Source organism: Phaenicophaeus curvirostris, chromosome 18 (genome assembly GCF_032191515.1).
Source record: "Phaenicophaeus curvirostris isolate KB17595 chromosome 18, BPBGC_Pcur_1.0, whole genome shotgun sequence".
Classification (NCBI taxonomy): domain Eukaryota; kingdom Metazoa; phylum Chordata; class Aves; order Cuculiformes; family Cuculidae; genus Phaenicophaeus; species Phaenicophaeus curvirostris.
Window position 1 is genome coordinate 14,932,369 of NC_091409.1, and position 23,909 is coordinate 14,956,277.

Below are 23,909 nucleotides of genomic sequence, written 5' to 3' on the forward strand. Positions count from 1 at the left end.
AATCTTATGACGACAACCTGCCACAAAAATTTCCTTTTATCAACTCTTAAACACCTTCCAGCTTTCATCAACCATCACTGTGTGCTATGACAGCGCATCAGCAGAAAGGAATACGCCACTTCTAACCTTCGCTTTAATTCTAGCTCTGACAGACCTGCACCACAAGTAAGAATTTACCTTTGAAACGTTCATCACTCAAGTTTCTTGGTCAACTTCAAACAGGAGAGACAAGCTTAAGCTTTGATCTTTTAGAACTAGGTTCAGATGAAAAGATCATTGCAGTCAAACCTGGATATCTGAATGACAAGTTATAAATGAGATACACAAGACTGACAGTCGGCACATCCTTGATGTAAATACTAGCGTTAATGTTTAAAATGTCTGTGTCCTCACACCGTTCCCCTTTTGAGCTCTGCTGTCTGATGCAGCAAGCTACAGCCTGTCCCAGGTGAGTCCCTTCTGAAGGGACTGTTTGCATTTCCTTGATGTGGCCAGAACAGCTGACAAACCTCAGCCTCAGAGACCCTGTTCCTGCACAACACGCCGTCTGCTAGGATGAAGCGGCAGCAGGCAGGCTGCAGTGCTCCTGTAGGGACCAGACACCCTTCTCACACTGCAGCACGTGTGTGTGTGTGTGTGCCCCTCTGTGTCCTCACTGACCATTCCCCAGTGCAGGATCAAGAACCCCAAGGGATGAAGGAGACAATCACAGAATCACTAGGTTGGAAAGAACCCACTGCATCACTGAGTCCAACCATTCCCACCAATCACTAAACCATGTCCCTCAGCACCTCATCCACCCGTCCCTTAAACACCTCCAGGGAAGGTGACTCAACCACCTCCCAAATTGAATCCAATCGTACCTGTCCACTACGAAACCTCCAGTCCCGAGGAACCATCGCTTCCCACTGCTTGTCACCTACCTCGATGGCAGACGAGCAGCCCACGCAGTAGTACGCAGACACTGGTGCTGCCCCACCTTGTGTTGTCTAGAAAATGAGACCAGACTGCCCTGGGCAGGTGTATCTGAGCAACTACCTCATCACTGTCGGTGGAAACCACAAACGCTTTTGAAACAGTGCCTGTCAGATTTCCAAGACCCTGGCAGAGCAGAGAAGTAGCACAGGGCTAAGGCACAGCTCAGGACTTTACCCACGGGCCATTATTCCCTCCGCCCGTGGCTTCTCCAGGGGACAGAAGGCTGCCTGAGCGCACCCAACTGCACCAGAGGGCCAGCAATTCATTAATTTTGCAAGACAAATTGAAGTGGACAGAATTTCCACTCTCCTCATTAACTACCCCATCTGCAAATGGTTTAACTTCCACTTGTTTCAAGGCAGCTTATGTCACCCTGCTGTCATCGTTGCCCACTTCTCCCCCTCTCCAGGTGACAGGCTGGCATGGGGACCAGGAGAGAAGGGAAGGACAAACTCATTCTTCTGTGAGCTCTCCTGGAGCGACCTGACTTCACTGCTCTCATCCCCATGCCCCAACTACAGCCACCACAGAACTTTATCTGACAGCCTGAACCTCTAATCTCCTTTCCAAGCAAAACAGCAATCATACTTGGTATTTCTCTCCTCCCTTTTAAAATCTCCTCTGATACGAAACACACTGACAACTTTTCACTGCAGAAATTAAAGGGATTTTTCCTGAAGGAGGCCACCCGCCTGCACAGCCTTAATCCTTCCAGCTGACATATGTTACTGTAACTTGCACTGCACTGAATCCAATTATGCCTCCTCAATCCATTAAAAAATATTTGAGGCTGCTGCACAGGTTGCACAGAGCAAAAGTATCAACCAAGGAGACACATGAGCCCTGCGGCATCGTGGCTTTACAGCCCGGCTTCTGCAGGCAGCGCGTTATTAGGAAAACGAAGTGTCAGTGAGTGATTTTTACAAGGTCCCGTGGATAGTTCCCTCCAAACTATGTGAGGCTGGACTCAAACTACAGGAAAAATCTATATGGGAGACAAGAAGTAACATACAGTTATTTGTAAGTGCCTGGCAGTTATTAGTTATCCATTAAAAGCTTTTAAAATTATATGGCTCTGGCAGCACACACAGCTAGGAATGAGCTCACGGAACAGCAGGTCTCCCATGCATTCCACACTGGGCTGGAGCAGCAGATGAATAACCTCCAGCTAAATACTCAGAAGTGTCCACAAACCCAAACTGCATGCACAGCGTAAGCAACTGAGACTCCAAGTACTGACTCACACAGCTGCGAAGCGAAATGCAAGCTCTCCCCTCTCTCCCCCAAGCAGCTGACAATGTCTGCCCCGTCAGCTGAGGGCTGAGACACCAGCTACAGCCGATCGAGTTCCACAGAGGTACCTGTTGGCCTCCGTGGCTCCGTTGTTTACCAAATCCTATTGGATTCACCAGATAATCAATCCATATATAACAGAAATCAAGTCCTTCTATTATCACCTTTGCTGACAAGGATCTGGCAGGGGCTGCACAGGGTATCTTGTCCTTTCAGAATGGGCACCAGAGTTACTCCAGCTCTTCGGGGGCTGAGCTACAGGCCTCCAGCTGCACCAAAACCTCCTACGCTGCCACTACATAAGCGGAATAGCATACAGCAGATCAGCACTTGCACCTTAAGAAGAAGCTTTTCGGCTTTCAACACTGTAATATGCCTTTACAGTGACAAATTCTGCAGATAATCCTTGCTGGGTACCTGGGTGCTACTGCAGGGTATGCACACACAAGTTCTCTCAATCAAAGACAAGCACGCTGGATTTGATCCCTACGTCAGCTTATTGTTCTCCACACGTTCAAGAATGTGTAACGCCATAGCACCAAATTCCTGTTGGAAGCGTGCAGCAATGTGGACCCTCTGGATTCCAGTCTGCCAGCTTACACAAGTTGGCAATCTGGCTTGTTATCATCCCACATGATTGGAATTTATTTTAGGATCCAATACCACACGCTGTGGGTTGGGTTTTTTTTTTCTCTCCTTTTCTTCTTCTCCTCCCCCAGGTTACAGCCTGGGAGCCTGAGATCTCAATTCCATTCCTGTCTCAAACATACATTTCCCACACAACTGGGGACCAAGGGCTGTACCTTTGCAGAAGGGGAGGTATTGGTCCTATCAACTGGATCCTGGAAACGATCCTGGGTTTCGAGCCTCTTAATCCCTACCTCAGTCTCCAAAAAGAGCTACGTTTACTGCCCAAAGCCAAAGGTGACATCCCTGCTCTCCAACACCGGACAGCAATCCATGAACTACACCTGTGGCTCAACTCAGAGCCATTCCACCCGGACGTGGATGGCTCAGCACTGGGATTTGGCACCAGGATGCTCAGCCAGGATCTCTTCTGCCAAGCTAAGAAAGAGACTTCACAAAGGCTGCTCCAGGCGGAGCTGCCCGCTTGCTGCTGAATGGGCACCGAAGCTCCACCATTCCTGCCTCCCTCGACAACTCCCTTCTCAAGGGAAGGAATAATTCAGCCACCACCTTAAGAGAACGGTTGGTGCTCCCCAGGGGAGAACCTATTTTGAGGTCCCTGGAGGAGAACCCATAGGAGGGGAAGGGTTGGTGTCCCTGGGAGAGGACCCACGGGAGAAGAAAGGCCAGTGCTCCTTGGATAAGAATCCATAAGAGAAGAAGGGTTCGTGTTCCTTAGGGAGAACCTATTTTGAGGCTCCTGGAGGAGAATCTGTAGGAGGGGAAGGGTCAGTGCTCCTGGGGGAAAAGCCATTTAGGGGGGAAGGATCCGTGCTTCAGCGTTCCTGCCTCACCCAGACAATGCCCTTTCCTTCTCCAGGAGAAGGAGGATCCCAACCAGCACCTTAAGAAAAGGCTCGGATCTCCTGGGGGAGAACACATAGGAGGGGAAGGGTCGGCGCTCCTAGGAAGAGCCCATTTAGGGAGGTGCTACTGCATTTCCCCACACCGGGGGACCCCTCAACGGGCTTCAAGCACCGCGCTGGAGTCCCCCCCGGCAAACCCGGGGGACAGCAGGAGGATGGACCCCCCCACCCCCAGCCTCAGGGGCACCGGGAGGATGGAGACCCCCCCAGCCCCGGTGGCACCGGGAGGATGGAGCCCCCCACCCCAGCCCCGATGGCACCGGGAGGATGGAGGCCTCCCCTCCAAGCCCCAGGGAGGATGGAGCCCCCTCCCAGCCCCGGTGGCACCAGGAGAATGGAGCCCCCCCGGCCTCGGTGGCACCGGGAGGATGGAGCCCCCCCCCTCCAAGCCCCAGGGAGGATGAAGCCCCCCCCTCCAAGCCCCAGGGAGGATGGAGCCCCCCCCTCCAAGCCCCAGGGAGGATGGAGCCCCCCCCCCCCTCCAAGCCCCAGGGAGCATGGAGCCCCCCCCCCCCAAGCCCCCGGGGCAGCCGGACCCCGGGCCCCGCGCGGGGAAGCGGAAGCGGCGGGGCGGGCGCGGCAGAAGCGGCGGGCAGCAGGCGGGGCGCGGCACCCCCGCCCGGAGCCATGCAGCGCCCGGCCCCCCGCCCGCCCCGGGCCCGCACTCACATTGCCGGAGGAGCTCCAGACACAAAGCCATGGGAGACACAAAGGAGGGCGGAGGGGACCCCGCAGAGGGGAGGGCTGAGCCCGGACCGGCGGGAGAAGAAGGAAGAGGAGGAGGAGGAGGAGGAAGAAGAAGAAGAAGAGGCCGGGCCGGGGCCGCGCCGGCTGCTCCTGCGGCCGCCGAGACGGAGGAGGGAGGAGACGCGCAGAGGCCGCCGGCACCGCACTCACCGCGCCCGCCCGCCGCTCCGGCTGCGCGACCGGGGCGGGGCCGCGCCTTAAATACCCGCCCCGCCCCGACAGGCCCCGCCCCCTCGCGTCACCGCCCCGGCGGGCCACGCCCCTTCGCGAAAAACGAGCGGGCGTCCCGAGGCCCCGCCCCATAGAGACCACGCCCCCTCTTAGGCCCCGCCCCCCCTCTCGTGCGTCACCCCCCGCCCCCCCGCGCCAACGCCTTGAGTCCGCGAGAAGCCCCGCCCCTCCCGTAGAAGCCCTGCTCCGGTTAGGCCCCGCCCACCAGGCGAAACGCCGTTGCGGGAGGCCACGCCCACTCAGACGAGACCACGCCCCCCACTAATGTACCGAGGCCACGCCCACTTCCACGAGGCCACGCCCACTGTGAGGAGGCCCCGCCCCCCTCCGCCCCCGCGGCCGCCGGACCCGGTGTTGGGGAGCAGCGCCGGGAGGGGGGGGGGGCGGGGGGAGCTCCCAGCGCGGCCCCTCACCCCCCCGTGTAAATGGGCTCCGGCTGACAGAGCCCTCCGGCACCCTCCGGCCCCAGGCCCCGAGCGGGGAGTTGGGGACAAGAGCTGCCAGGGGATCCTGAGCCAGGAGCGAGACCTGGAGCTGGGAGTGGGGTGTGGGAGCTGCCAGGGGGACCTTGAGCTGGAGGGGGGAGCACAAAGGCTGCGGGTGGGACCCCAAGGTGGGAGCGGGGTGCGAGAACTGCCAGGGGGACCCCAAGCCAGGAGTGGGAGGCGAGAACTGCCAGGGGGATCCTGAGCCAGGGGTGGGAGGCAAGGGCTGCAGGTGGGGCGCGATCCAGGAGCGGGGGGTGAGTGCTGTGGGTGGGAGCCCGAGCCAGGAGCGGGGCACAAGGGGTGCGGGCAGGACCCTGAGCCAGGAGCAGGGGGTAAGAGCTGGGAGGGGGACCCTGAGCTGGGGGATTGGGGTGTGGGTGTTGCCAGTGGGGCGCTGAGCTGTGCCCTCGGTGTACAGCGATGGAATCGCTGCGGATGTGCTGCTTCTGCTCTCCAAAACAGCAGGAGGGTCTCACCAGAGTCAGCCTTGAGACCCTGCAGCCCAGGGCCTCACTGCTCCACTGCCTACCGAGGAGAATCACAGAATCCTGGAATAGTTTGGGTTGGAAGGGATCTCAAAACCCATCCAGTTCCAACCCCATCCATGGGCTGGGACACCTTCCACTGGATTTGGTTGCCCTGGGAGTGGGAGGTGAGAGCTGTGGTTGTGACCCTGAGCTGGGAGCAGGGCACAAATGCTGCTGGTGGGACCTCAAGAGGGACACAGGGTCCAAGTGGTGCAGGCGATGGCCCTGTGAGGCCACAGCCCTGCTGCAGGGAGGTGGAAAGCCCCCATCGCAGAGCCATATAAATGGGAAAGAAAACAGCATGGAAATGAGTGTTTCCCTGAGTGGGGTTTTCCTGCTGGTCATGGATTTGCCAGACCAGCTTCATCCTTATGGAGAGGGAACAAAGCCCCCATCGGGTCTGCTAATGCGCCTGTTCTGTGCCTCCCTGTCAGGCTGCCTGAGCAGGAATGCTGGAGGATGGACATAGAATCATAGAATCACCAGGTTGGAAGAGACCCACCGGATCATCGAGTCCAACCATTCCTATCAAACACTAAACCATGTCCCTCAGCACCTCGTCCACCCGTCCCTTAAACCCCTCCAGGGAAGGTGACTCAACCCCCTCCCTGGGCAGCCTCTGCCAGTGCCCAATGACCCTTTCCGTGAAGAATTTTTTCCTAATGTCCAGCCTAAACCTCCCCTGGTGGAGCTTGAGGCCATTCCCTCTCGTCCTGTCCCCTGTCACTTGGGAGAAGAGCCCAGCTCCCTCCTCTCCACAACCTCCTTCCAGGTATTTGTAGAGAGCAACGAGGTCTCCCCTCAGCCTCCTCTTCTCCAGGCTAAACACCCCCAGCTCTCTCAGCCGTTCCTCTTGTTCTCCAGCCCCCTCACCAGCTTTGTTGCTCTTCTCTGGACTCGCTCCAGAGCCTCAACATCCTTCTTGTGGTGAGGGGCCCAGAACTGAACACAGGATTCGAGGAGCGGTCTCACCAGTGCTGAGTCCAGAGGGAGAAGAACCTCCCTGGACCTGCTGGTCACGCCGTTTCTGATCCAAGCCAAGATGCCATTGGCCTTCTTGGCCACCTGGGCCACTGCTGGCTCATATTCAGTCGCTGTCAACCAACACCCCCAGGTCCCTCTCCTCCAGGCAGTTTCCAGCCAGACTTCTCCTAGTCTGTAGCACTGCTCAGGGTTGTTGTGCCCCAAGTGCAGGACCCGGCATTTGGCCTTGTTAAACCTCCTGCCATTGGTCTCAGCCCATGGATCCAGCCTGTTCAGATCCCTTTGGAGCCTTCCGACCCTCCAGCAGATCCACGCTTCCACCCAGCTTAGTGTCGTCTGCAAACTTGCTAAGGGTGCACTCGATGCCTTCATCCAGGTCATTGATAAATCGCATTGACATGCGGAGGGGAGGAAGGCTTGCGGGCTGCAGGAGAGCCTGCCCGGGTAGAGTCATGCTGGGTTTGGCATCCTGGGCATGGACGTGCTGGAGAAGCATCCAGTTCCATCCCTCCCATCCTGCATTGAGACACGGAGACCTGAGCACGAAGCTGATCCAAACTGTGGGACTCGAGGGGACCTCTGTGAGGTGTCCACCAGCCCAGCCCCGCGTGGCATGGATGCAGATCCCCCTAAAGGTGCTGGAAGGACGGGTCTCCCCAGAGCCCTTTCCGCCCCAGGCCAAACAACCCCAACTCTCCAGCCCATCCCCACAGCAGAGGCGCCCTGGCCCGCTGACCATCCCTGTGGCCTCCTCTGGACCCACTGAAACAGCTCCACATCCCTCCTGTGCTGAGGACTCCAGAGCTGCACACAGTGCTCCTGGTGGGGTCTCACCAGAGCAGAGGGGGAGAAGCAAGCTCATTTGCAATTCATCTGCTTTTGGGAGTGGTGAGAAGCTCTGAGAGCCCCTCACCCACACAAGCTGTGAGTGCTGCTTTGCAAAGCTCTGAGCCGATCCTTTCCTGAATCCTCAGGAACAGCCGCCTCGTGGCTCAGTAGATGGGAAAAGGAATGGAAAAGCATGAAGGAGAGGAAAAGCAACCCAGAACAAGAGAAACATGCACAAAGAAATCCTCATTTGCCTGCACTGTCTGAAATCCTGCACATGCTTGTGGGTCAGCATGCCGAGATGTTACTGGTCCCCTCAGACCAAGACAAGAACTCTGGTATCTGCTATGATTGGCCTTGCGGGTGGAACATGCTACCCTGCGTGGGCATCCACAGCTTCTCTGGGCAACCCAGGCCAGGGCCTCCCCACCCTCACAGCAAAACATTTCTTCCTAAAATCTCATCTCAATCTCCCCTCTTGCAGCTGAAAACCATTCCCTTCATCCTGTCCCTGCCCTCCCTGATCAAGAGCCTCTCCCCAGCTTTCCTGGAGCCCCTTTCAGCACTGGAAGCTGCTCTAAGGTCTCCCTGCAGCCTTCTCTTCTCCAGGCTGAACAACCCCAACTCTCTCCTCATATGAAAGGTGCTCCAGCCCTCGGATCGTCTTCATGGCCTCCTCTGGACTTGCTCCAACACAGATCCGTGTCTGCTTCTGACTCCCTTTCCTGCCATTAAGGTTGATAAAAGCACGCAATGAGAAGGACTTGGCTTTCGGACCATATCACCAAAGGGAAATGCTGGCAGCTGCCTTTCTTTCTCCTGCAGGGATATGGTGGGCTTGGTCAGGACCCTGGAGCTTTGCTCCCCTCCCAGTATTAAATCTCTGGGCAGCTGCTCCCATCTCCCTCAGGTCTGTCTGTGTCACAGCGTGGCGTGTGGGCTGCTGCTCCCCGCTTTCTGCGGGTCTGGGCAAGAGCCATGGGGCTCAAAGCCATCGCAGCCGTGCTGGGTGCCAGAGAGAGCCGTGCACGCGGCGGGCAGCAGGGAGAGCTTGCTGCCTGTGGTAGAGCTGAGACCTGGCAGCAACGAGCACCAATGTGAGGCACAAAGACGGAGAGATTTTGTTTTTAGCGGTGAAGTTGGAGAGCAGGGTTGTAGGGGCTTCCTGGGGAAAAGGGAGTGCTGGCTGGGCACAGGGGAGTTTCCATGGTAGCAGAGGAAAGATTAGCGGTGGAAAATTAACAGGTAGGCATGGAGAGAAGCAGTTGTCATGAATTTGTTTCCTACAGACATATGAACAGATCGTGGAACGTGTATGTGTGCCCTTTTTTTCCCTTACAAACACGGATAGAGCGCACAACAGAAATCTTTCTCTGGCACACGCACACATGAACACACACACACACACACACTCTCTCTCTCTAATCCCTTTCCTGCTGGTATGCCAGGGAAAGCTATTTCTGGAACGCAAAATCTAGGTCAAAAAGAAGGAGAAAATCTGAAGGGAATGAGAGCAGTCTCCCTCCTCAAAGGCTGTCTGGGGTCAGCTCTGGCTGATGCGATTAGGGAAGGGGAGCGGAGGTGTTTACTCCTCAGCTGCGGCCGCTCACCCACTATATAAGGTGTCCTGGCCTGCTTTGGGTTTTCATGGAATCATGGAATGGGTGGGGTTGGAAGCACGACCAGCACAACCTCCTGCCGTGGGCAGGGACACCTCCCACTGGATCCGGTTGCTCCAAGCCCCATCCAACCTGCCCTGGAAGCCCTCCAGGGATGGGGAACAACCACTGCTCTGGACAACCTGGGCCATTATTTCCTTTCCCTTCACACCACTACATTTTCCCCACAAAGAGAAGGCTACGACAGCCAAGAGAGGAGCAGAACTTGCCTTCCTACCCAGAGACCAGGTAATCACTGCTCGCAGAGAAGGAGAAGGAGGGAGGAAGGGTGGTGTCAGTACCCATCCCTCACAAGCCAGCCCTACGTGACTTTCCCAGAAGCCGTGGAAACTCATCCCACAGTCAAACAGCCCTTGGGGACTGGGTCTGCACGCTGCTGCTTTGTGCAGTGACAGCACACGGAGGTGTAAACGCACTTTGTCTTTCCTCTGCTAAGCACAACCCTATTGTCCCTGCAAGAGCATTGGTGCCAGGGGACCAGGCTGGGATCTGCCTTCTCGTGGGGCAGGGTTCCCAGCACAAGAACGGTGCTGGGAGCCATCTCTCTAATTCAGTGATGAAAAGAGAAAAAAAAATACAAAGAAGACAGAAAGCATGTTGGAGGCAGAAGGACAGCTATTCTGTCATGACTCTGGAGAGGAATCTCTCCCAGGTAGGGCTTCCATGCCTCGCCTTGGCTTGGCAAAGCTCTGGAATACAACTGAGCACAAGGTGGGTGCAGCTGTGGCAGTTGTTTCTGGTAGTGCCGGTGGCTCTCGAGGACAAGCCCTATACCTGGTCTGTCTGGCCTGAAGACCTGGCTAGAATTTCTTGAGTTCCTTCTTCTCCAGGTGCTGTGGTTCCCATGATGGGCCAGGCTGGAGACCTGCAGCCAGAACTGCCTTCACGGGGTCAGCAGAGCAGGAGAATTTGGCGGTCGCCGCACTCCAGCGCTCACACTCTCAGGGCCATCTTAACCATTGGTAAGCTAGGTCAACAGAGACAGCCCAGTCCTGGGGGAGGAGGCACAGCCTCCTTGGCCTTCCTGGCCTCCTTGGAAAAGATTTGGGCACTGGGTGAGGAGCCGGGCACATTCTGGGAACAGGCTGCTGAATCCCAAGGCAGGATTCTTGGGGTCTACAGGAAACTGGGGAGGGGCTCTTGATCAGGGAGTGCTGGGAGAGGATGAGGAGGAGTGGTTTTCAGCCGAAAGAGGGGAGATGGGGGTGAGATCTTAGGGAGAAATGTTTCCCTGTGAGGGTGGGGAGGCCCTGAGCCAGGTTGCCCAGAGCAGTGGGGGCTGCCCCATCCCTGGAGGGGTTCCAGGCCAGGCTGGATGGGGCTTGGAGCAACTGGATCCAGTGGGAGGTGTCCCTGCCCATGGCAGGGGTGGAACTGGATGGGCTTTGAGATCCTTTCCAACCCAAACCATACTAGCTTTCTATGATTCTGTGCTCTGAGCAAGGGTGATGTTGCCACATGGCACGGGGAGAACTGTGAAGAGCTCAAGCAGGAACTGGCTTGATGTGAATCTTCCCTGCTGTCACTGGTGCATCGGGTGGAGGCTGGCACTGGGGATTCTCCCCACCTTCTGCTGTGCTTTGCTCCTCTCTTCTTTCCTCTTTTCCCCTGGACATCAAATATTCAGCTTGGTATTGCAAGCAGTCTATTAAGCAAGCAATTCCCAGTGCTGCCTCTAATAAGCAGGAGCAGGGGCTGGGGAGCCCTTTGTAAAGCTCAGGAGCTGCGTGGCTGTCGCTGAACGCCTGGCAATTAGATGAATAGGTTTCACTGGGGCTTTTGAGTCTCCAGCTTCGCAAGGCATAAAGCTTTGTTTAAGGCTGATCAAGGGCAGCTCATCATCTGTTTCACTGGCTGTCAAACGGGAGCTAATTGCCTTGTAATCCCTGTGTGAAACAGGCTCTGGGGGAGGAAGGGGCTTGTCAGGGGTGTGATGGCTGTCAGGGCTCTCCCACCGGCCGTGCTCTTCACACAGCCCCCAAACTGGCAGTTCTCCATGGAATGGAGCTCGCGGCACCTCCTTGGGTGGATGAGGTGCTGAGGGGTGTGCCTTAGTGATCCATAGGAATTGGTTGGACTCGATGATCCAGTGGGTCTTTTCCAACCTAGTGATTCTATGATTCTGTGCCCTCAGCTGGTGGCTGAAGACCTTTGTGCTACAATTCAAGCCCCACGCTGTCCTCAAAGCCTGTGTGAGCCACAGCACGGCTGCTACTGCTGCCTTTGGCATGTGTCCCTGCAAAGGAGAAACCCAATACTCCCCTCAGGGTCCAGGCACGGGATGGGAACAGTTCCTCTGGGTGCGTGGATGCTGGTGCAGGAGGGTGTCCATGTGCAGGGCTTTCAGTTGTTTCACCCCAGAACCCAGCGTGGAGCCATGAGCGACCATTGGACCTGCAGACAACGGGCACCTACACGTGTCTGTTAGTCAGGACTGATGCCCTCAAGCAGAAAAGTCCCAATCTGCTGCTCAGGAGGCCCCTCTCGTACAACACCAACCACTTAAATCCTCAGTGCTGTTCACTGGCAGGGGGGATCTGAGCCTGGGGAGCTGATCAAAGGTGTGACTGCCATCCAGCTATGCCTCCTGCCTTCCCTGCTGTGCACACACTCAACACACTCCCTGCTCCCCACCCCCTCCATAAAAAAAACGTTTCCCACTCCAAGCCACAGCAGCTAACGCGAAGGGCTGGAGGATGCTCTGGGAAGCAGCAGATCTCTGCTGGGTCACGTCAGAGAGAGGTGGCAACCAGTCATTTTGAAACCCCCCTTCTGTGCTACACCTGCTGTTGCTCCCCAGTGTTAACCTGGATTTGTAGCAGTGCTGAGCTCAGCATCATCAGCTCTGCTGCCAGCAAGGAGCAGGGCTGGGTGTGCGGGGAGAGCAGTGGAAAGAGAATGGGACAGAAGCAGAGCAGAGAAGGTGGTAAGAAGGAAGGATGGGGCCGAGCAAGCAGCTTGTCCCTCACAGGGGATGTCTTCCAGTCCTTGCCTCCTCCTGAGGACACTGACTGTGATGACCACTGAAGGGGAGATGTGATGGCACAGGCAGGTCTCTGTGTGGGAAGGTCTGGAGCCAGGCGTGAAGGCTGCCGGTGCTCCCCTTCCCACTGCCCTCTCTGCTCACTGCTGGGATGGGGCTCCAACCTGGCTCCCACCAACAGCCCACCCCTGCACTCCAGCAGCTTTGCCCATGGCAGATGTGCTGGGGCTCATGCCCCATCCCTGGAGGTGTTCCAGGGCAGGTTGGATGGGGCTTGGAGCAACTGGATCCAGTGGGAGGTGTCCCTACCCATGGCAGGGAGTGGAACTGGATGGGCTTTGAGGTCCCTTCCAACCCAAACCATTCTGTGATTCTGTAATTCTATGAATTCCCCCATAGCTCTGTGATTTGGTGCCTTTTCTAATCAGTTCCTAGTACTGTCCCCGGATGGGACCCCTCAACTCCTTGCACCCTGCACTATGGATGAGCCTCACTCAGAAGAAAATGATTGAAGAAATGAAAATGCCTTGAAGAAAATGATGCAGAAGCGATGCAGATCGAGTGACTTGAAGCGTCATGGAAAGGTAACAAGTTTCTCTTCTGGCAAGAGCCTGGCGACCATCTAGAGCCTGCTCCCACCCTGCTGTATCGCCCAGGAGGTCCTTGTGCCAGCTGAAACGCTGCAGTGAGAGCAGATCTGCTTCCCATTGTGCAGCTTCGCACAGATGAACCTGCTGGTTCTGCTCAGGCCTTCAGGAGCCGTTTGCAGAAGCAGCATCTCCAGAGCGATGCTCCTCCCTTGCACACATTTTCCAGGAATGGCATGGACCGTTGGGGAGTGAAGCCACCGCTGCAGATTGTGCTTCAGCAAAGGCAGATGCACAAAACATGTCCCCAAGCCATGGTGAGGCTGGTCTCTGCAGCAGGGAGCCAGCCAGTTTTGGATGAGACAGCCTTGCATCTCTTTCCTCCTGGGCTTTCTCAGCACTGCGAGGTCTGAGCAGCCCTTGCTATTTCCTTGCTGTCTTGAGCGAGTGACCCCAGCATCCTGGCAAAATTACATCCTGGGACAAAGCCCTTGCTATCCTTGCATCCCACCCAGGTGCTAAATGCGTGGGGTGCTCACCGGAGGCTCCTCTGGCGGCTGCAGGTGGGTGTTCCTGCTGGGAAGTGTGGGCAGCTCCAACTCATCCCAGAGGTGCTGGGTGCTCTGGGCGTTGGGAAGGGAGGGTTTGGCATGAGGGACTGCCAGCTCTGGCCAGACATTTGGAGAAAAGACCTCTCTGGTGCAACGCTGGGCGCTGCCTCCTGGAAGAGACAATCTGGCTGGTGAGAAACACCAGCTGAACGAGGCTGCTGCAGCCTCACCCCTGCTCCGAGGGATGGAGTCGATCCTGACTCACATCAAAGGGAGGCCAGGCTCCTGTCCAGTGCAATAATTACTGATCAAAGGAGCGGGGTCTGGAATGAATAATGACTACATCCAGATAGTCTGGAGCTGGGTGTAACGCTGCCCATCGCTCAGAGCACTGAGTTTGCAGGGTGCTGGGCTCTGGGGCATGGAAAGGCTCATTAGAGCCTTGGAACTCAAGAGCAAGACCTAGTTTTACCGTTCACTGGGGATGTTGGGGTCTGTGTACAGCTGATCATAGAATCAATCATAGAATCATAGAATAACCAGGTTGGAAGAGACCCACCGGATCATCGAGTGCAACCATTCCTATCAAACACAAAGCCATTCCCCTTAGCACATCGTCCACCCGTGCCTTAAACCCCTCCAGGGAAGGTGACTCAACCCCCTCCCTGGGCAGCCTCTGCCAGTGCCCAATGACCCTTTCTGTGAAGAATTTTTTCCTAATGTCCAGCCTAAACCTCCCCTGGCGGAGCTTGAGGCCATTCCCTCTCATCCTGGCCCGTGTCACTTGGGAGAAGAGCCCAGCTCCCTCCTCTCCACAATCTCTTCTCCGGACTCACTCCAGAGCCTCAACATCCTTCTTGTGGTGAGGGGCCCAGAACTGAACACAGGATTCGAGGAGCGGTCTCACCAGTGCCGAGTCCAGAGGGAGAAGAACCTCCCTGGACCTGCTGGCCACGCCGTTTCTGATCCAAGCCAAGATGCCATTGGCCTTCTTGGCCACCTGGGCCACTGCTGGCTCATGGTCAGTCGCTGTCAACCAACACCCCCAGGTCCTTCTCCTCCAGGCAGTTTCCAGCCAGACTTCTCCTAGTCTGTAGCTGCTCAGGGTTGTTGTGCCCCAAGTGCAGGACCCGCCATTTGGCCTTGTTAAACCTCATCCTATTGGTCTCAGCCCAGCAGTCCAGCCTGTTCAGATCCTTTGGAGCCTCCCTACCCTCCAGCAGATCCACGCTTCCACCCAGCTTAGCGTTATCCGCAAACTTGCTAAGGGTGCACTCGATGCCTTCATCCAGGTCATTGATAAAGACATCAATGGCTCCAGCCATCCTAGGCACGCCTGGCTTCTGGCCACTCTCTTTGGCACAAATCAAGCCCCCATGAGCTCACGAAAGCCTTGGACAACCACGGTTGGAGGTATCCAAGCCCAGCACCTCAAGTGCTCGACACCTCCTGGGTGGTGGCAGTGGTTAACCCCGTCCCGCTGGCCTCGCGCCCCTGCCCGCCGCAGGCACTCACTGCTGTTGGTGGGCAGGGTCCTGCTGCCGCTGAGGCTGCCGGCCGGTGGAGGGGAGATGGAGCGGACGGAGCCCGTGTCCTCTTCCTGGGAGCAGCCCGCCTGGATGGCTCGGAGGTAGCTGTGGCTCCGGGAGCGGAAGTAGCTGGGCAGAGGCAGGTCCAGCACCTCCGCGGCGGCCGACTCGGCCTCGCTGTAGGTAGAGTCGCAGACCGCCTCGAACTGTTCCCCCAGCTCCGGCTCGGGTGCCTGCATGGAAAAGGGACAGATCCAGTCATGCCCTGCCTGCAGGCAGCCCCTTCCCTTCCCCTCCTGCTCCTCTCCCGGCCGCCACTCCTGCGTGGGGCTGCTCACAGCATACGAGACCACGAGGTGCTGATGGGGTGCAGGATGTCCCGACTCTCTGCCGAGAGAGAGAAGAGGGGACTCTCCTTGGAGACAGGGCTGTGGAGCAGGACAGACCACCACAGCACTCACCAAAGACCCCCGGTGTCTGATGGAAAGGCTGAAAGCGCGAGGCCAAAATCCCTGTCCAGCCTCCGACAGATTCTCCAGCCTCACCAGCACAGCTGGGAGACCCCAGCCCTACAGGGGCAGGCGGCTCCTCGTGGAGAACCGAGAGAAGGTGGGAGATGTGGGGACAGCACCCATGCGGCACCAGGGACAGGCTGATGGGTTCTGGGTAGCACCATCAGGAACCCAGCCCGGGGCGGCTGTGGTGGGAGACCGGGACTAGGAGCGGGCTCGGCAGCAGGATGGGCGAGGGGTGAGCTGAGCAGGGGCAGCTTCACTCACTGCTTCTCCTGCTCCTCCACCTCCCTCCCACCCCTGCTCTCTGGTAGCAGTGACTGGTCAAACGTGGACTCGGGAGAGACTCACCAGGCTTAAACCAGAACGTTCTGAAACACAGATGAGAGATGCTCAGTGGGACCTGCTGCCCACTTCCATCTCTCCTGGCCCTTTCTTTGGCCTCAAGTGCAGTCTTACTGCCCAGCATTGGCACTGGAGCTCCACAAGCTTTGGCTCAAAAAATTCATCTACTTTCCCCCTAAAACTGACGATCCCTAAGCCTCTGCCAGGACCAGGGGAACTGAGCTCTCCAAAACCCTGCAGTGCTGGGGTTGGGAGTGCTGCCTCCTCCTCCTTCGCCTCCTTCTCCACTTTCTCCTCCTTCTCCTCCTTCTCCACCTTCTCCTCCTTCTCCACCTTCTCCTCCTCCTCCTGTTCCTCCTGCTCCTGGCCTCAGTTGTGGGCTGACCCCACATCCTGCCGTGGGCATCCAGGCTGATATAAAAAAATCTCTGTGAGGAAGGAAGAGGGAAATGCCGGTGGGACGGTACCTGCTCTCCATGGGTAAATATCTGAGGGATAAGTGAGGGGGGTCCAAAGATCTGGAAGAAAGAGTTGGAGAAGGTTAAAGGCCAGGAACGGGGGAGCCCCTCACACAGACAGCCATTGCACAGGGACTGAGGACAGGGGAGCCGGCGGCCCGTCCCCTGGGGCTGCTGACACTTCACTGCAGACTTCAGAGCTCAGAAGATGCCAAGCAAGATGCCGCACAGGCCCCTCAGAAAGCGGCACAAACACGGCACGGCAAAGCTCCACGGGACGCCTGCCAGACGGAGAGAAGCTGCTGCTGCATTCCACCTGTTGTCTGCACCGTATATCGCTGTACGGACACAGGGCACACTCGAGACACACAATGCTGGACACCCCTTGGCACTGCCCATGGCTGCTGGACAAGACCTGCTGTGGCTCCCAGTCGGCACCTCTGTGAAGCCCCCAGTATCGACCTCGCAACATGGCCAAGAGCAGCGATGAGGCCTCCACAGCTCCTGGGTGAACGCGCAGGCTGAGCGCTCCACACCGGGGAGACCATCCTTCACCCCGATGGGGTTGGGCTGGCCACCTCGCTGATGTCTCCTGTGTTCCCGTGCCAGGAAGAAGCCACACTGAAGCCTTCTATCCATCGCAAAGCCACGGCACACACTGGGCGTAAGGACAGGCACCAGACAGACACTGTGCTGCCTGGAGGGAGGAATGTCTTCTCCTCTCCATCTCTGATCTACAGAGCGCATCCACCCTACGAGCTCTGCCTGCTTGCCCAAGATGAACTGTCTTGGGAAGAATCCAGGTTCAAAATGTACCTGAGGGAAGAGGTTTGGCTTTGTGGCTGGCTCTGGCCCTTCTGCACAGCTCCAAGTGTGGAGGAGCAGTGTTGGGGTCACCGTCTGGCTGTCTCTGGCCACCGGTCCCCTTGGTGTGACTGACACGCACACCTCAGACTTCCAGAGGTTTGCAAGGTAGATGTCATCTGGGACAAAACCAAGCAGGCTTGTCTTTCAGAGCTGAGGGTGTTTCTGTGTGGGAGGACACAAGGGTCTTGCTGGACACAGAAAGGAGGCGTTGGAGGTCACACAAAAATGAGGGCAGGGCAGGAACTGCCTCTGGCACTGAACAAAAGGACAGGTCAGACCTGCCAGAGGACCAGATCAGCACACACTGGTGGCTGCACCAGCTCTATCCTGGAACAGATTTCATGGGACACCTCGAAATCCCAATTCATCTGGCATCGAGCTCTCTCTGATGGGAGGAAAGAGGGCAGAGTGCGTGTGAGGAGGGCAGCTCCGTGCCTGACCAGGCCCCGTGGCAGTCACCGTGCCCCCAGCATCACGGTGCCACCAGTCTGGAGCATTTAGTGGCATCAGAGCCCCCTCGGATGCCTTCCTGGAGGTGCTGCTCTCAGCTGCTTTAGCCTGGGAGAGACTAGAAACTCAACCCGCCCGTTGTCTTCATGCAAATACCTGGCTTCGGACATGGATTTACACACAAAGAGCAGGATTGTGGTGGTCCTCACCCCTTCTCCGTGCAATGACACACCCAGCACAGGGCTGGTTTTGTACAAGGAACAAGACTGACCACAAGGAACATGTACACCCACGAGCAATGCCCCGTGTCCTTCCCCAGAGCTCTCCCAACTGCTCTGTGGCAGCAGGAGAAACCAGCCTGGGATGGGATGGGATGGAGAAGGGCTGTGAGTCCCCCAAGCCTGGAGGAGAACACCAGCAGGGACAGCCTCAGCCTCCTCCAGGCTCTGGTTTGTGGTGTCCATCCCCCTGCTTTAACCCCTGCCTTGCGCTGGCACCCTTGGCCCTTGTGCCTGGACAGAGCAGAGCAGCATGGAAGGGGCACGTGTGTGCTTGTGTTCCCATACAGACACGTGTGAACAGAGACGAGACACCACCGAGCCCAGGTCGACAGCAAAATGTCTGGGCAATGCTTGTGGAGCCACTGCTGGCCTGGGTATCGAAGGGATGGGACCCCGGTGTGGAGACGAGCACGCAGGACCTTTGCAGGGGCCTCATCCTGCCATGGATTGTTTCCTGGGCTGTGAGGCAGCTGGTTTACAGGTACCCAGGCCCCGAGCTGCTCCGCAGAAATCCACAGGGTTGGTATGGGACAGGGAGTTAATCCCAGTTTGCACAAACCGTATCCCAGAGGTTGGGCTCAGAGCAACCCACCGCTAGTGCCTCACTGGCACCCTTGGCTTTGATGTTCTCCTGAGGACCAGCAATCTTGAAGGGAGATTTCCCCAGCACGCTGGCAGGACAGGCTCCCAAGTTTTGAGCACCTTTTCTTGGGTCCAGGCTCCCACAGGAGGGACGAGGCCCTTGGAGCTGAGCGGGGCTCCTTCCCCAGGGCTGACGTGCGTGGCTGAGGTTGGCCCAGGCTCTGCACCCACCACGGTGCAGCAGGAGGTGGTGACGTGGTGGGATCCTGCGCTCGGAGCAGTCTGGAGCTTCACCCGTGGCTGTGAAGCATCACCCCATGCTACCGGACCTGTGGCCCTGGCAGAGTGACTCCAGCTGCACCAGCGGTGCTGAGAGGAGGCAAAGTGAGAGGAATGGGGGCTAATGTAAATCAGAATTAAGGAGCTGGCCTCAAGACTTTGCTCAAGCTGCCAGAGAATAGCGTGTGCAACTCCTGCAGAGCAGCCCCTGTCTTATTTTGAAGAGGGGAAAATCACTCCTCTCTCCCCTCAGCCGGCCTCCTTTCCCACCGGGCTGTGCTGGAGCAGCGGTCTCAGCTCTCCAGCATCTCACCTGGTTGATGCAACTGGACTCGTTGACGCTGTCGGAGATCTGGTTGTATTCTTCCTCCCAGGTTGGGAACTTCGGAGGTAGGAGGATCTCGACAGAGTCCAGGCGGTCCAGGCTCCTGCCAGCAGAAAGAGGGGGTGTGAGGGGTGTCCCCACAGCACGGGCGGCACTGGGACAGGGCGAGAGGGTTTAAGGGGTGTCCCTGTGACGTGGGGCTGTGCTGGGGCTGCCAGGAGAGCCAGACCACCCCTGCCTGCCCTCCCTCTGCTCAGCACAGGCACACACGGCAACACAGGAATGATGCTGGGCATGGAGTCCTCTGCTCAGCCCCTGGAGGAGAAGGAAGCACTTTCTTACCTTGCTGAACCCTAGTCTGAGCTATGGAGTCTGACACTCATGTGAAGGTACAGGGGCAGGAAAAAAGACAAGATTTCAGGTCTTGCTGACCCCAGGAGATGCCTGCTGAACCCCAGGGGATACAGGGGAACTGTGACAACCCCTCAAGTCACAGCCCTGGTAACAGAGCAGCTCGCACAGGCTGATGCTAAGGGCTGGGGGTCAGGGAAGCTGGTTCTTCCCTGCCTGGGCTGGTAGAAAGAGGGTGAGAAATGACTTTAAAATGGTATTTAGTGGAGTTTGCAATTGGAAGCATCTGCAGTTTTGTGTTTTTTTTTGTTTTGTTCATTATTATTTGTGTAGAGGAGCCCCAAAGGTTCTCTGGAAGCAGTTCAAGGGGAGCCCAGCCTGCATGACAGTGTTGCAGGAGCAGGGGGGAGTGGTGGTGTTTCCAGAGCAGCTTTTGCTGCAGTCTCTGAGAGAAGCACTGTCCCCACGTCCTGGGCTCAGCAGCAGCCTCTGAGCAGGGCTGTCCCTGAGCCCGACCCAGCCAAGGCCACAGCCACCGTCTGCTGAGATCCAGGCACAGAGCAGGTGGGACGGATGTGGAAGGATGGGAGGGGTGTGGAAGGATGGGAGGGATGTGGAAGGATGGGAGGGATGTGGAAGGATAGGAAAGATGTGGAAGGATGGGACGGGTGTGGAAGGATGGGAGGGGTGTGGAAGGATAGGAAGGATGTGGAAGGATAGGAAAGATGTGGAAGGATGGGAGGGGTGTGGAAGGATGGGAGGGATGTGGAAGGATAGGAAAGATGTGGAAGGATGGGACGGGTGTGGAAGGATGGGAGGGGTGTGGAAGGATAGGAAGGATGTGGAAGGATAGGAAAGATGTGGAAGGATGGGAGGGATGTGGAAGGAAGAAGAGGGACATCAGAAGGGTGGGGTAGCCCTGTTCTTCTTTTCCACCAGGACACCCTGTGTGAAAGGGTCCTTGTCACAGATCAGGAGGGGCATGGTTAGCCATGCCAAGGGTTGGCCATGCCCATAGTCCCTGCAGATGCCCCCGGGGTGCTGCTTCCCCCATCTCTGTAGAGATCTGTCCTTCACCAGCGTGGGGGACAGGGAAGCTGAGGGCAGGGTGTGTCCCAGCTGGCAGGAACCCTGTGCAGCGTGTGGACCTCCAGGAAGGACTGTGGCATCCTGGGGCACGATGAGAGTGGGAAGCAGTTTCTTCTGCCAGGGGTGATGGAGGAGACGCAGCCCCTGGGGACGCACCGGTGAGCAGCCAAGGGCAATGTGCTGCCCCAAGCCCCAAGCCCTGGGCTCGCTGGGCTCGCTGTTCGTTGCCTTGTTTCCTTCCCTTTTGCCTGTGGGCTCACCAGGCATCCAAGGCATGAATCCATCGTTCCCCGGGGCAGGCGGTGTCCTCACCAGCCTCCTTGTGCCCATCCCGTTGGGCTTCACCCTGACCTTCCCTCGCAGCCTGCCCGTGGGGAAACCAAAGCAGGCAACAGGCTTTGGAAGGGCAGAGACCCTCTCACAGGGGTGGATCGTTGCAATACGCCTCTGTGCCTAAGGATGCAGCCATCCTTCTTCCTGCCGTCCCTCTTGGCCCAAACCACAGGCCCGGTGCCCCTCAGCTGGTGGCCCCAGCAGCTCCACCATGGGGACCTTGGTGAGGGCTGGCGTGGGGCTGAGCAGCTCCCGTTGCTGTCCCAAGGGTGCACCAGGCTGGCAGAGCATCCCAGGGAGGCCCCGTAGCAACCAAAGTGGCCACAGCATTCAAAAAGCTCCTTGGTGCAGGGGGGAGGTGAGGGGGCGGTCAGCAGATGGCAGGTCCAGCTTGCACTGGGCCCACCACAAGCTCTCGCAGCTGGGGGCAGTGGGGCAAGGTGGACCAGGAGCCCACGGTCTTGGAACAGCTCAGTTCCAGGAGCTGCGGAGCCCCCTCCTTCCCAGGTCCCCCTCTCGGGTACCAAGCCCTGGCTGTGATGCCCAGTCCCCTCCTTTTCCACACAGCTGCATTCGCAGCTCAGCCGGCTCTGCCCTCCGGCCCTGACGTAGCCCCTTCCATGGGCTCCAGCTGGAACTCAGCAGCCCAAGTGAGGTCATATCCTGGTGGACATGACCCAAATGGACATGGAGGAAGAATCTCAATCTCTTGACTTGGGTATTTTGCATCAGAGAGCCTTGGTCCTGCTTGCCTTAAAGTGGATGTGAAGGCAGGGAATGGGGATGGATTCAGAGCAAGGATTTCCAGGGCTCCCTGCAGATTTTTCACCATGTCAGCAATCTGAAGCCACCATGAGGTGTTTCCATGCTGCCTGCTGTGTCTTCACTTCCCTCTGGCTCTGCTGAACATCAGCAGGCAACCTACAGTGGCTCCTGCCTCCTCCAGAACCGCAGCATCAGAAGCCCTGTCAGCCTGCGCCAGTCCCTGGTGCCTTATCCTGGGAAGTGGGGTGGCTGGTGAGGACATGGCACAGCATCACCTCCAGTCAGGTGGCCCACAGGCCCCGTCCTGCAAGGACCAGCCTCTTCCCAGCAAGCTTGTGCTATGTCACCTTGCTCTGCTGGCTGCCTCAAGCCACGGTGGGTCTTCCTTCTGCGATGCCTGGTCCCACACCTCTTAGCTCACATTTCCTGGCCTCAGGGTATGACCCAGCCTAGTCATCCAGCAGGGCACTTTCTGACTCATCCCAGAGCCCCTGGGACAAGTGTGGAGCAAAGTACATGGCACGGTCCCAGCAGCCTGTGGGCCGTGTGCCAAGAGCCCTCGGCCGTGCCAGCTAAGCATCTTCCATGTCTGAGTAGCATCATGGCCTTGGGACCTCTGCAGCCCTCAGAGACGCAGGTGCTCAGAGAGGAAATCCTCCCAGCTCCATCAAAGCATCCATCCCCCATTGCTTAGGGGACAGGGACCTGCAGCAGGCTCCTAACACCAGGATGGACAGTTGTCTCCCATTCCTCTGGTACATCTTGTCCTGTCCTGCTTGTGTCCTCACCTGCCTGCCCCACGGGCAGTCTGAGGGGACCTGAAAGGAGGTTGTGGAGAGGAGGGAGCTGGGCTCTTCTCCCAAGTGACAGGGGACAGGATGAGAGGGAATGGCCTCAAGCTCCGCCAGGGGAGGGTCAGACTGGACATTAGGAAAAAATTTTTCACGGAAAGGGTCATTGGTACCTGTCAGAGGCTGCCCAGGGAGGGGGTTGAGTCACCTTCCCTGGAGGGGTTTAAGGCACGGGTGGATGAGGCGCTGAAGGACATGGTTTAGTCATTGATGGGAATGGTTGGACTCGATGATCTGGTGGGTCTTTTCCAACCTGGTGATTCTATGATTCTATGATTCTATGTGGATGTTGCTGTCTTGACCCCACAGGCTGCTCCTGGGGTGGCCTCCAGGGACCTGTGCAGAGCTCCTGGTGGAGCTCCAGCCTTACCTTTGGGTGGTGCTCTGCTCACTCAGGGACTGTTGGGTGGCCTTGAGGTAACTCTGCCTCCGAGCTGCAGTTTTTGGGGATGGTTTGGGGCTGGTTTCTGAGTCTTCGCTGTCATCATCCCCCATGGCTTTGATGTAACTCCCGCTCCGCATGCGCCGGCACGGGATCTCGCTGTCTTTGTCCCGAGACAGCGTATTGTTCCACTCTCCCTGAGGCACCTGCAAGAGGAAGGGGAGCATGAGGAGGTGTGAGGACAACGGTTCTGGGGTCGTGGGGACTTGGGAAGACTGGTCAGCTGGAGGGTAGTGGGAATGGGCAACCCAATCCCTTTCCGACCCTCCCTTACCAGTTCATGCCAAGCAGCCTGACACTGGATCACGTCTGTTTTAGCACACTTACCCACAGCCATTCGCCCCACCACCGCTGCAGCCCACCTGCCCGCTGGGCCATGCTCACACAGCTGACACCAAGCTGCACGATGCCAGACAAACAGGGAGGGAAGAGGCTCACCAGGTTTGCACTGGGCATTGGGATGGGAATGGACACGCTTGTTAAACACCAAGCCCACTCTCATTTAAATGTACAGTGCACGTCCTGCTCACACCAAACCAATCAGAAGCTGTTGTAGTCTAGGACCCGTGCGTCAGAGCCCTGACCTTAACTAGGTCTGACACCCTTTAAGGTTTCTGAGTTGAATGTGACTCTTGGTGGTGGAAGTTAGGTTGCCCAGAGCAGTGGTGGCTGCCCCATCCCTGGAGGTGTTCTGGGCCAGGTTGGATGGGGCTTGGAGCCCCTGATCCAGTGGGAGGTGTCCCTGACTGTGACAGGGGTGGAACCGGATGGGCTTTGAGGTCCCTTCCAGCCTGACCGTTCTATGATTCTATGAAATCCATTTCTGAAGTCAAGCCAGGCCCTCACAGGTGCCTGCAGAACAGCTCAGGCACAGAGACATTGTGTTGACCTCTCTGCATGGAGATGAGTTGTACCTCGTACAATAAAAGCAATTCTAACTTCACCGAGACAACAACTCTGCCATTAATGTAAAGCAGATATGGTCTCTTGATCGATCATTAGAAATCCTGATGTTTCCACT

General features: G+C 57.3%; 1 protein-coding gene across 6 annotated transcripts in view; it reads right to left on the reverse strand.

Annotated features, from left to right (window-relative positions):
* Positions 1-23,909, reverse strand: part of DLGAP4 (DLG associated protein 4) — a 160,260-nt gene that overhangs the window by 43,138 nt on the left and 93,213 nt on the right. For 4 of the 6 annotated variants that reach the window (XM_069871734.1, XM_069871730.1, XM_069871733.1 and 1 more), the window contains 4 exons: positions 22,817-23,034; positions 19,046-19,160; positions 16,283-16,333; positions 14,945-15,191 (listed from right to left, as the gene is read on the reverse strand). In XM_069871734.1, the coding sequence (XP_069727835.1) occupies positions 14,945-15,191; positions 16,283-16,333; positions 19,046-19,160; positions 22,817-23,034 (631 nt within the window). Of the gene's footprint in view, positions 1-4,493; positions 4,716-14,944; positions 15,192-16,282; positions 16,334-19,045; positions 19,161-22,816; positions 23,035-23,909 lie in introns of those variants that run through there. The other 2 variants (XM_069871732.1, XM_069871735.1) reach the window with 2 other exon arrangements.